General features: G+C 42.2%; 1 protein-coding gene across 7 annotated transcripts in view; it reads right to left on the bottom strand.

Annotated features, from left to right (window-relative positions):
• The window catches only part of CA12 (carbonic anhydrase 12), a 250,157-nt gene that overhangs the window by 61,523 nt on the left and 175,366 nt on the right, over nucleotides 1-13,268 (bottom strand). The window contains exons 1-2 of one of the 7 annotated variants that reach the window (XM_072613374.1): nucleotides 10,870-11,525; nucleotides 3,146-3,166 (exon numbers count right to left, since the gene is read on the bottom strand). In XM_072613374.1, the coding sequence (XP_072469475.1) occupies nucleotides 3,146-3,166; nucleotides 10,870-10,957 (109 nt within the window). In that variant the 5' untranslated portion in view covers nucleotides 10,958-11,525. Of the gene's footprint in view, nucleotides 1-3,145; nucleotides 3,167-7,311; nucleotides 7,807-10,869; nucleotides 11,526-13,268 lie in introns of those variants that run through there. The other 6 variants (XM_072613358.1, XM_072613363.1, XM_072613347.1 and 3 more) reach the window with 6 other exon arrangements.

Consider the following 13,268-nt stretch of genomic DNA (forward strand, 5'->3'; position numbering starts at 1 on the left):
TCATCTATAAAATGGGGATAATAATAACACCTGCTTCCCAGGGCTGGTGGGAGGCTAAAATAAGATGTCTGTAATGTGTGTTGTACCTTAAAGTGCTATATAAGTTCTAGCTATTATTATTGAGACAGCTAGGTAGCACAGTAGATAGAGCGCTAGACCTGGAGTGAAGAAGACCTGAGTTCAAATTCAAGCTCAGACACTTAATAACTGTGTGACCTTGGGCAAGTTATTTCACTTCTGTCTGTTTCAGTTTGTTCATCTGTAAAGTGGGGATAATAATGACACCTACAACCCAGGGTTGTGGTGAGCATAAAATGAGATAATGTTTGTAAAATGTTTCTCAGGCCTTAAAGAGCTACATAAATTCCTGGCTATTATTGTGATGACGATGATGATGAGATGAGAGGTCATGAGAATGAGATCTTTAAATGGGATCATGTGGAGGGAATGGACTGAGGAAATGCTGATACCATAAGGCACATGAAAGAAAATGCACATGTTAACTTAAATAGTATTAATACTTTAGGGCTATACTCTCTTTCAAAGAAGAACTATTAACCTCTCATGAAAGAATGTCTCCTCAAAGGAAAACACAAAGGATATTGGACATTTTCGTTTGAGCCAAGAGCAACTAACCTTGAGGGGGATAAGCAACATGTAAGAAAGAACCTATTCTCTGACCATCTGGAATTAACAAAGCTTTCCTTTAGTTCCCTGGGTTCTTCAATCCTGTCCATTGTACTCTGTGAGTATATGCATGATCAAAGATCAAGGTTTTGTCAGTCCAGTAGTCACTTGGTCCAATGTCCTTTATATCTCAGGCAAACACTAGAGAGGCCCAGAGGGCTAAGAGACACAGAGAAGCATACTAATGAATGTCATCGTGCCACATAAGCCACAAGCTGCAGAGTATCAGACTGGTTGTGTGATAGGTTATGTGACGTTGCCCTTGGAGTCAGGGAGACCTGGCTAACGCTTACGAGCTATATAGGCAAATGACTTCTATGACCCTCGGTTTCCTGTTTTCTTAGATCAGGATATGTACTGGGCCTGTGATTTCATTGGTATGTGAAACTCTCAGCTGAGGAAAATGCCACAACCCATGCAAGCCCACCCCCTCCTCTGCAGTTTGTAGTTGACTTGCCTAGAACAGGAGTATCAAACTCAGACAGAAATGGGGCCATTATCACATTTTCTGTGTTCTCCTGTATTTTTATTTATTTTGTTAAATATTTCCCAATTACATTTTAATCTGTTTCATGCTGCATTCAGAAGAGTGTCGTGTTTTGCAATGTGGCCTGCTGGCCACATGCTTGACCCCTCTGGCCTAGACCACTGCAAGTTTGATGAAGCGACCAGGATCATGCCACCAGTAATTTGTCAAAGACAAGACTTCGACTCAGGTCTTTTGGGCTCCAAGGCCAGCTCCCTATCCAGTACTCCATGATGCTTTTCATCTGTAAAATGGGGATAACAATGCCAGTCCAACCTATTTCACTGAGTTGTTTTGAGGTTCAAATGAGATTTTATAGATACAGGGTGTCCCAAAATCTTTAATAGCTTAAAACTGCATTGTCTTTTGGGGTACCATGTGCATATGTATTTGTATATATGCATGTGTATATTCACATGCACACATATACATGTGTAGACATACGTGGTACCATGTAAATATCACGAGATTGCATTGTTAAAATCGCTCTAGTCCTTTCACTTTATAAATTAGAAAACTAAGACCCAGGGAGAGACTTTCCTAAGGTCGCCTAGGTGATGAGCCTCACACATGGGATTTGAATCACTCTTACTCTAGAACCAGTATGCTTTCTATTATATTAAAATAGGTAAATAAATGTTACAGTATGATTCTCTCAATACTCTGCTGAGGTTTTGCTTTGGAAATCGAAGTCAAACATTTCGCTCCCCAGACTGTGCTCCCTCCCACTGCAAGAGTTGGCTGCCCTTCTAGAACATTACCATACCGTCATGAAAACCTATATCTCCAACTTCTGCTGCATCAAAGGAAAGAGGTCTCTTTCATGAATTGTTTGATCTTGGGTGTTAGCAGTTTTGATGCTCCCTAGGCCACTGTCCCCAGTTCTGCCCTCCTGCTCTTTATAACAAAGTAACCTGCATCTATCTTCTCTTATCTCACTTCTCTCACCATTTCTAAGTCATTATTAATAATCCTTGTTCTACAAGTAAAGCCACTGTGATTGGCGAACCCTGCCTCCTATCTATGATCACAAGAAAAATTAGTGATGCTTCCTCTTTACTTCCCAATGCTGCTCTAGCCATTAAATAACACATTCTTTTGATTTCCACACACCAAGCAAGCTGATTTTTTTCTGGTCTTGCAGTTCTGGTCATAATGGAGATCAAGATCAAGAACAAACTTTGGCATTAAATAGCAATTCTGTGAAAACGTCATTGCCTACAGATCAGATGCTGGAGTGACAGGGTAGTGACAGGAATTAAGCTGATTCCTATAAATGTAATCACCCAAACTTTCTCCTCAGCCTTGGGCAGATAAGGTGCCTGAGGACTGAACATAAGAACTGCTAGCTTCCTTTTTCATACGTAGCAGCAAAATCATCAGAGCAAAATCTTTTGTCCTTTCCCCCTTGAGCCAAAATTTCAGAAAGGATCCCTTTATTCATTATTAAATAGAAAGTAAAACTATCTCCAGTGAAGACAGAGCTACCACTTTCGTACATTCCCTTCTAGAGGCTACCTGCCCAGTATCTGTAACTTGGAATACTCCTTTCTCAATGGAATCCTTATGAGGCTTTGGAAGCCATGACATTGGTGACGCAGAGCCCTAGGCAGCCTGATAACCGAGGCTGTTCAGGCCCCTGGAGAACAGTATGTAACACACACCTCCTGAGCGACAGGAACCTCACAGAGAACCAGTCTTTCATAGAAACCTTTGTATTTTCATTTACTAACGAAAGCAGTTGTGCTTCTCAACAGGCCATCGCCAGGGTTATTTCATTACTCTTGCTGAGTGTACTGATCAGCACGCTCCCCTCCCCCCCCACACACTGTATCTCCCTACTTGCTTCAGAATCTCTATGTCATCTTCATTCCTGCCATCCTCTCTAGTTCAATTCTCTCCTGATGATAGCAATTAAAACTCACTACTTACCAACATAGGTCCACTTTGATCCTGCAAAACAAAATTAAAACAAGTAAGTACAAGTTAAAAGAACAGGGAATTTTTAATACTGAGAAAATATGACTTCGGGGGCATTACAGCTGTTTTCAAGTATCTGAAGGACTCTTGTGTGGAAGAGGTTTAGACTTGTTCTATTTGGCTCCAGAACCAAAACCAATCAGTGGAAGTTTCACTGAGGTAGCTGTAGGTTTGAAGTGAGGAAAAGCTTCCCAAGAGTGATAGGAAAACTTACCATGATACAAAAGTAGAATGCGCTATCTAGAAAAAATGCTACTAATAACAACTTACCTTCATATAGCACTTTAAGTACCTGACAATTATTATCTTCTTACATCCTCAAAACAACCCAGGGAATTAGGTGCTATTATCATCCCCAATTTACAGATGAGAAAACTGAGGCAGGCAGAGGGTAAAATGACCTATCTAGAATCACACAGCTAATAAAGGTCTGAGGTCAGATTTGAACTTAGGTCTTCCTGACTCCTGAGTGTAGTGTTCCATCCTCTGTATACCATCTAGCTGTCCTTTCTCTGGAGGTCTTGAAGCAAAGGCTGAAATGATCACTTGCTAGGTAAAAGTAGGAAGGATCCTTGGCCAGGTTTGATTTGGACTAGATGACCTTTGAGGTCCCTCACAACTCTGAGATTCTATAGTTTGGTGAAGTTCTCAGGTCAGAAAATTTTAATTCCATTCAACAAGCTAGGTTCAAAGCAATATTCTCAGGGCTTGAGATTTTTTTTAATTCTGGACTTGAGATTTCACTGGCATAGGCAACTTCCCGTAAAGGAACTCCTTCAGCTAAAGCAGACGAGCCAATGAAATGGTCTGCAGTTTATCGTCTTCTCAGGGCCTAGAGCAAGGAAAAGTTAAAGTGACTTGCCCAGGTCTTACAGCTAGTATGTGGCAGGAGCAAGACTTGAACTCAGATTTTCCTACCTCCAGCACTGGCTCTCTCTCCATTCTACCACACTGCTTCTCAGGCTCTAGGAATGTAAAAGACAAAAATGACTTCCATCCTCAAGCACCTTATATTTTAATGGAGAGGAGGACTCTATATACAAAGTAATTCAAAATAATTTTGAGAACGAAAAAGTGTCAATACCTGGAGGAAGGAGGAAGAATCAGGAAATGTCGTGTTTAGGAGGCAATGCCTGATCTATGCTTTGAAGAAAGCCAGTGATTTTATGACATGGTGAGGAAAGACTGTATTCCACATATGGAAGACCACTCCTGAAAAGGAGACGAAGAACACCTGCCAGGCAAAGTTTGACTCGAATATTAAGTGTGTGAAGGAAAATGATATAGAATAAGATCAGAAAGGTATGCAGGAACCAGATCTGACAAAGCAGTGCCAGGCTAAGAATCTTTTTTTTTTTTTTAATTTTACTTAAGAGGCAAGAGAGAACCATTGATGACTCTAGAACAGGGTAAATACAGATATAGATCTATGTTTTGGGAATATGGCAATGTAGTCTAGTAGACTGAGAACTGACCAGGATGACCTGGCTGATGCTTATTGGATGTATGACCCTGGGAAGTCACTTGAACTTCAGGCAGCTCTCTAAGCCTATAAATTGTATAGAAGTACCAACTTGCATTGGTAGAAGGAATTTCCTTACCTGGGAGCTCCCTATGCTAAAGAAATCACAGGTCTAGTCCCTATAAGAGGACAGAATGGAAAAAGGAAGAGATGATTGGAGGAAGAGAGACCAAATGGGACATTATTGGAATATTCAAATCATGATGAGGGCCTGAATAAGGGTAGGGTTTGGGTGAATGGAGAGAAGAGAGATGGTATTGAGGTAAGATCAACCAGACTTGGTAACTGATTAGAAGTAAGGGCTGAAAAAGTGGGAAGGGTCAAGGACCTCCAAGACTATAAGCCTAGAAGCTTAGAAAGATGGTAGTGCCATCTTTTTGGGAAGTGGTAGTGCTTTTTCTGGGAAGAAGGATGAGTTTCAGGAAAATATGGAATCATTACCACAATTCCACCTTGGATCATAGCAAGTTTGGGTTGTCTATGGGAATCCAGATGGAGAGTTCTAGCAGGCAGATAATAATTACTTTTATGTTGTCTCCCTCATTAGAATGTGGGCTCCTTGAGGCAGGGGTAATTTTGGCCTCTCTTTGAATCTCCAGTGCTTAGCACTGTCCCTGGCACAAAGCAAATGCTTACTAAATGTTTGTGGCCTGACTGACTGGAGTCTAGCATAGAGATCAGGGCTGAATAGACAGATTGGGGAGTCATCTACATAAAGACAGATAATCATTGAACCCATGAGAGCTGATGAGATAATCAAGAGGGAAGACTAAGCAGGACCAACTTAATTTGAAAATGAATTAAAATAAGATGAAGAGTGATGCTCAGGTGCAGCCAAGTTGGTGTGCTTCTTTGTCAGATCAGAAATTTGAATTTTAAAAGTCTGCTTTTCCTGGGCTCCTAAACAGGAACCTGCATCTGTTTGGTTGCTTCTGTCTTGACTTGGGAATAACTAGCTACTTGAGATGAGTGCAGCCTCAAGGGGCATTTCAGAGAATCTTTAAGTGGAAAGTTTTTACTTTCTGGTTATCTAGTTCTCCCTTCAAGGATTTTCCAGGGATAGTAGACTCTTCATTCCACATATTGCCTTTGTGATCTTGGGAGAGACAATTTGCTTCTGTGAGCCTCAGTTTCCTCATATATAAAATGAGGTGGGACAAGACCGGTGGTGTCAGACTCAAATAGAAAGGAAGCCACTAATCCATACCTAAGGACCCCTGTGAGCCACATATTGGTTTTACAATGCCGTATTTTCCATATTTTATTTTATTTTTATTTACTTTGTTAAATATTTCCCAATTACATTTTAATATGGTTTTTGACTGCACTCAGGAGTGTTTGGGGGCCACATAGTTAACACTTCTGGATTTGATCATCTCAAAGGCTCCTTTCAGTTATATAAACATACCTAAACGTAACCCCCAATAACAAAGGGTACTTGTAGCCTATGGCAAGGAATCTACAGGAAAATTCTGGCCCCTTCTGTTTCTTCCACAGAGAGCCTTTGTGTCACTTTGGCCATCCCAGCCTTCAGCCTTTCCTTCCCTTTTCCCTTCATTCTTCCAACATCTATCCCATTGATCAGATTACCTGTAGAAGAAAGTCTTGTCTCTTTCATATTTTATTATATCTTCAGCCATTCTTTTTCCTCCTTCTCTGTCCTACATTAAGAGGTCATGCTCCCCCTGCACTTACTGAAATCAGTCCATACACCCTTGCCCTTGATCACATTTCCTAAAGCCTCTTCTGCTTCCATTTTTTCTTACTGCCATCCTTGTTACTTCTTGCCAGGACATTTAAACAACTTCCCATCTCGTCTCTCTGCCCTAATTTCATCCTCCTACAAATCATCCTACATGATTAGGATGTTACATAATTACCAGGTTACTCTTTTTTAAATAGGATCCCATCACTTCCTTGCTCAAAGACCTTCTCTAACTCCCCACTGTTGACCTGATAAAGGCTATACTCTTTAGTGTGGCATTCAAGACCCTCCCTAATCTAGTTCCAACCTGCTCTTCCAGCCCTGTTTCCCATGATTGCTTGATTATACAAATGCATTCCAGAAAAATTAGATTAATTAACATTACCCCAAATACATCATATACTTTCTTAGCATCATACCTTTCCCAATGCCTAGACTACCCTTATTTCTGCCTACCCCATCTCCATCTGTTGCAAGCTTAGTTATGCTTGAAGACATAGCTCAAATGTTTTCCTCTTCATGAAGCCTGCTTGCTCTCTCTTAACTGAAAGGGTATAAGGAGGGAGGTTAGGTGAAGTGGTTGTGGAGGAAAGGGAGAAGGTGGCAGGAGGCAGGGGGGGAGAAGTGAAGCCTGGCTGGGAATTTCCTGAAATAGTGTTCCTGAAGAGGCAGTCACCAACCAGGAAAGCAAGGCTTCTCTTCCTCTTTGGGACAGATACTGGGGTGCCCGGGGGTTGGCGTGAATTTAAATCTTCTTGGTGGATTAGGAATCAAACTAAGTTTCCCTAAGAGCAGTTTTGCAGATTTTGGGGGAGGGAATGAGACTGGATCTATCATTTTGTCATCAAATAGTCCCAGTAAGGAACTTCCTGTACCAGTGGAGATCTTCACCTTCTCTACGGCTTGTTGTAGGGAGTTTTCTGGGGGCACTGAGAGGTTAAGAAGACTTGCAATGTGTGTCAGAGGCAGACCTTCAACCAAGGTCTTTCTGTATCCACTGTATCCACTCCACCAGGCTCCTCATTCTACTGCCTGTATGCAGGCCAGATGAACTGTTTTAGCATTCCACTGTCATGAAAGAAGATGTTGCAATTCTGGGGAAGCAAAATTTTTCAAGTGAGTTCCTATGGTTTCGTGACTACAGGTTTTCTCTTAGCAGAAATAGGGCAAAAGAGCAAAGGGAAAAGACTCCCCAAGACCTAAACAGCAGGAGACCCCCCTTTACTGTCTTATCTTATGCCCTGAACATTTGCTTGCTTGTCTTACTAAGGATGATGGTAGTTTGTAGAAACATATGGCAGTTACCCTCACAAAAGAAGCTTTGCAAAATTCCCATCAGGTGAATCTTCCAGGTATTTCCACTCTACTGCTCCCCTGGAGAAGCACCATAAGTGCCAGTTACCTGGCCCCTCACCACCAAGTAAACAGCCAATTTTCCCCTGACTAGTCCACGCTTAGCTTGAATGTTTAAACTGCACCTGCCACAAACTAAACAACTGCCAGCGAGAGGATCGTTTGTGGCTAACACTAGAAGTTTACCAGGTTGAACCTTTTCTTTTATTGAGGCTCTTGATAGAGAAAGAAGCAACTGAGGAATGCCTAAAAACACCTCAGTGACCGCTCTGACCACATCTCATGTCAGGGAGAGTGAGGAGTCAGCCTGGTGACTGACAGAAGGTTGGGGATTGGCTACTGTAAGTGAGTGGCATAATAAGCCAACCTCTGGAGCTGTCCTCTCTGAGGCTCTTGGTGGGTGTGTGAGGGATTGTGGGAAGGCAGGCTCCAGTCGGGGGCTTAGGGGTGGGGAATAAATGTCAGTACCTGGATGGATTCGGGAGTGGGTGGGGTGCAGAAAGGAAGCACAGTCAGTCTAAAGAAAAACCAGAGTTAATAAGGACTGAGTCAGAAGGATTTAGACTTGCCTACTTTTATAGATACATATCAATGCCAAATCCAGCCAGCCCAGAGCTGACACACACCTGTAGTGTTGAAACAGACTGCTAAGGTTCTTACTGAAAGCAGCTTTTCCCAGAGTGGCTGCTTCTCCTCCCTGGATATAAGATGTTGAAGAATGAACCTGGGCTATAAGGGAAACTGATGTCTAAGGATAAGGCTGAACCTGCACGAAGCAAATTTCTCATGGCAGTCTAGCTTCTCCAGACTAGTAGGGCCTTCTGTGGGGAAGGTCATCTCAGTGATTTAGGAAGGCTTGAGTAACTCAACCTTGAATGCCTGTTTGAACCTGCAAACTTGCTACAGACTGGGCAGGGAGAACGTCCTGGGTGTGTTTTGGAAAAAAAACTGATTTGTAAAGATCCAGGTCACAGGGTCCAGAATACCGAGAGCTCCTTGTACCCCTGTTGGAACTTTCTCGATGTAACCCTATGCTGAAGGCAGAGCAGCCCAGCTGCAAACTTAATTCTTCACCCTGAAACACAGTACAAACTGGTTTAGGCTGGACAAGATTTGGCTCTGCAGAATTCATTAGAAACCTGCCCTAAACAGCCTCATAAAGCCACAATTCAAGGCTTTCTCTGCCCAGGACTTCACATTTCACCTTTTCTTCATGTCTCTCTCACTCATACCATCCCCCATGCATTTTTCTTTGCCATTCACCAATTCTAGCAGCTGGAGGAATTAAAAGCTGTCAAGTGTAGGTAGAGAACAAACCACAGTTTCTACCAGGCTGCATTTCCCACCTCCACCCCCATGGCAGGGTCCTACACCCCTGGAGGGGGAGGGGAGGTACAGGTATGTTGGACCTTATGCCCAGAGGCTTTGAAAGAACTGAGAAGCCCAGGTCAAGGAGGAGGCCCAACTTTGTGAACATATGTTTCATGACCAGAAATGAGTATAAGGCTGGCTAAGGGCAGGTGAGATGAGGAGCTCTTTTCCCTGATCTATTCTCCCCTTCCCCCAGGCTCCCCCTCCACTCATTTCAAATCTTTGGAAAGTTGTTTCGTTGACAAGTGGGGCAATGGGAGGTAGCTGCCCCTCCAAGGGGAAAGGTCCTTCATTCCAGGGTGTAGGAGAAAGAAATGAGGACAAGGGAGGCAGGGGGCTTGGGGGGGGGGGGGGGTCCTAAGCTGAATATAAATCTAGTTTACTACTGTTATCTTGAAGCAGGGGGGAAATGAGTTAACAAGATTTCAACACACAGTATATTTCAACTTTCGCCCCTTTTCATTTAAACTTCTATATCCCTTCTTTCTCCCATCTCCTAGCCGTTCCTTTCTTACCAGAAGATAATATGAAGCAGGCAATAATGCCTTAGTTTCATTAAAGTTACTAACAATAGGTTCTGCCACTCAGGTCTCCTTGCTGACCTCCAGGGGAGAAAGAAGGCACACAAGTTTTCTGATCAGGGACTGAAGTGATTTTGAGCTCCCCTGCCAAGCCAGCAAAACATACCATATGTTTTAGCTGGGGGCAGGTGTAAAGCCTCTGGATCTGTAGCGCCCACAAATGACCCAGGCTTACAGTCTCACAGCATACCGCACACAGGGCATGAACCGTTATGAATTATCCATGAAATACCCATGAATTATCCATGAGCTATCCATAAGTGTCAGTCTTTTCCCCTGGGCATTGGAGAGATTCCCCATCCTCCACTCTCCAGCAGATAAAGTTTGGCACTTTTCTCTTCTTTCAAAAACAACTTGAAACCTGTGCCACCCCTCCCCAATCCCCCCCCCCCCCCACACACACACATACACAATGTGGCAATTCAGCAAAATGCACTGACCCATACCTGGAGCTCACAACTTAAGCTTCAGGTCCCCAGTCTTGTTTTTAAATATTACAGCACTGACTAAACCCAGAAAAACAAAACAAAACAAGGTATGTGTGTTGGGGGGGAGGTCCTTTCAGAGCATATAATGACTGGGATTCATATGCACCATCCCTTCTTCTTTAAATGAAGTTTGTGGCATGAAAATCTATCCCCTGAGGGAATGAATCTTGTCCCTGAGATCTCCCAAACCAATATTCAATTTTCCTAGTAGTCAGAGCATCATAAAACACTAGTCAGTTCTTTACTGTCCACAGGTAGATTATGAACAGCCTGTTGGAAGTCTCAGAGCAATTTCTCCCCACTGTTCAGCACATTCCCAAGCTATCTCTTGCTCAGTTTATATCCAGGGAATGAATACTAATTCTAACATTATGGATGATTAAAACATAATTAGTAAATTGGTTTTCTGCTTTTAACCTCCTCTTCCCACCACCTTAAGTAATGCATTCTAAGTAAAACTAAAAAAAAAAAAAACAAAACAACTTGATTATTTACTGTTCTAGGTTATAAATTACTATTCTCCACCCCCATTAGGTGAGGAAAAGAGCTGACTGTATTATTTAATATGACATCAAATAATTCCTCTGATCAGTGATTCTATGCACAAAGTCTAAGAGCGCAGGAAGGTTAATAAAGAAAAAAGGCAGAAACTTTACCATTATGGGGTGCTGGCACAGAGCTTTGCACCTTTAAGAAAAGGATAAGCACGGTGGCACGAGCTGCACTGAAGCCCTGGGCTGGCATGTTCAGGACAGCTCTGTCTCCCGTAGGTAGTTCGCAGGATTTTCCTTTCTTCTCACTCAGTGGAAAAGCCTCTCTGGAAGCAGCCAAATGCTCCCACGTGCTCCCAGTGGGAGCACCGCGGCAAGCAGGATGATCTTCAGGCTCTCCACTGTCTTAGGGCTGTTTTTATACAGAACTCCTGGAAGACTCAGCCCCAAACAAATGAGGTCATTATGCAGGGGGAAAGCCCTGCCTCCCAGAGTCCCAGGCTTCAGGAAAGTTATAATCCTTTTCAAAAAAAAGGACTCTGTTTCCCTCCTATATTAACTAAGTGATCCATGACAGTGCAGAGCAGGAGAAAAGAACCCAGAGAATGGGGATGGCCATTGTCCCTGACACCACCTAGCCTTCTGACGTTTATCTGCTTCTGCCTGGATCCAGTGATCTCTGAGTCTTATCTACATGTGTAAGCAAATCATTAAGGAGCACTTTTGCCCTGAGGCACTATTGAAAAGCAATACTTGTATGTGGGTGAAGTTTCTACATTCTGGTGGAACTGTCCATTTCTAGTAGCAATGGAAAAATATAGTTTGACCATCCATGTTGGCTATATTATGATACATGTATATGTGTATGTAACACATATATACATGCATGTACATAATACATAAATGTATATATAATATATAATACACACGTGTGTGTGTTTGGTTTTTTCATTTCATTCATGACAGCTAGGTGGCATAGTGGGGAAAGTGCTGGACCTAGAGTCAAATCAATTGAACAAGCATTTACTAAGTACTTACTATGTGCCAGGCACTACACCGAAAGTCAGAATACCTGAATTCAAATCTTGCCCCAGACTCCTGGTAGCTGTGTGAACTCTGGGCAAGTTGCCTCAGTTTCCTCATCTGTAAAATGGGAATAGTAAGGGAACCTACCTGCCAGGGTTGTGGTGAAGATTAAATGAGATAATTATAAAGTATTTACCACAGTGCCTGGTGCACAGTAACCATTATACAGCCGTTAGCTATCATCATTTTTAGCTATGTGAATCCTGGGCAAATCACCTAACCTCTGGCAGCCTCAGTTTCCTCATCTGTAAAATGGGGTTAATAATAGCACTCCCATGACACTGGACTACTGGGTATTCCTCACATAAAACACTATCTACCCTGACTTGATGCATTTTCAGTGACTGTCACCCATGCTGGGAATTCTCTCTTTCCTCATCTCTGTCTACGGACTTTCCTGTCTTTCTTTTAAGTCCCAGCTAAAATGCAACCTGCTACCGGAAGTCTTTTGTGATCCCACCTAATGCTAGTGTCCTCCCTCTGATACTATCTCCATTTTCCTAAGTTTGTACATATTTATCTTCATGTTGTATTTGAGGACATGTCTTCTAAGTTCCTTCAGGGCAGGTTTTTGCCTTTCTTTATATCCCCAATAACCAATACTTGGCATACAGTAAGTGCATAATAAATGTTTGTTAACTGATTGGTTACCTCCCCAGTTTTTCATAAGGATAAAATGAGAGGATATCTAAAGGGTTTATAAACCTTAAAGTGCTATAGAAATGCTAATAAAATATGAAGTACTATAATGAAGTATAAAGTGCTATATAAAAGGTAACGAAGTACTTTGAGATCTGTGTAAGACAGCAGTCATAAAAAGACAATCCTATTGTAATCATTTCCATACCATAGCAGAAAATTTACTTTTTGGATAATAACTTTTTGTATCTAGAACTTCTGATAAAAGACTAGTAAGTATTTAGACCTGTGGTTCTTACCTAGCATCAATAGGAATACGACTGCTTTTGTCTACACGTAGGATGGAACGGTAGTGTGGTATAATGGATGGAGAGCTCGATTTGGGGTCAGGGATACCTGGATACAAATCTAGCCTCAGACACTCAAAGATAAGAATTACTTCTCTGGACAAGGTCGGTCTACTTCAAGTACTACTAATTCCAAGGTCAAATCAAGTGTCTATTTTCTGGTTATACCCCTTTGGGTTGGGGAACTAGCTGCCTTGATCATTTGGCTGTATAAGCAAACCAAGGACATCCCATTTAGATCCTGACAATGATATAATTCTCTGCAAGAAAATTGCCTGTGTGCTTATCTCATCAAGCCAAACTAGGGTACAAAGAGATGGTGAAGCCTTATTCAATAAATCGCACACCTGTCCAAGTGGCACGTGGTGAACTACAGAAGCCTCCACACATTTTAAATACAGTCTTCAAGGAACCAACTGAGAAAACAACCAGAGTTTCTTTATTTTAATAATGATTTCCATTTGGTCAAAAAGAAAAATCAGGCAGAAAATG

The sequence above is a fragment of the Notamacropus eugenii genome, chromosome 1 (assembly GCF_028372415.1).
Source record: "Notamacropus eugenii isolate mMacEug1 chromosome 1, mMacEug1.pri_v2, whole genome shotgun sequence".
In the NCBI taxonomy this organism is placed as follows: domain Eukaryota; kingdom Metazoa; phylum Chordata; class Mammalia; order Diprotodontia; family Macropodidae; genus Notamacropus; species Notamacropus eugenii.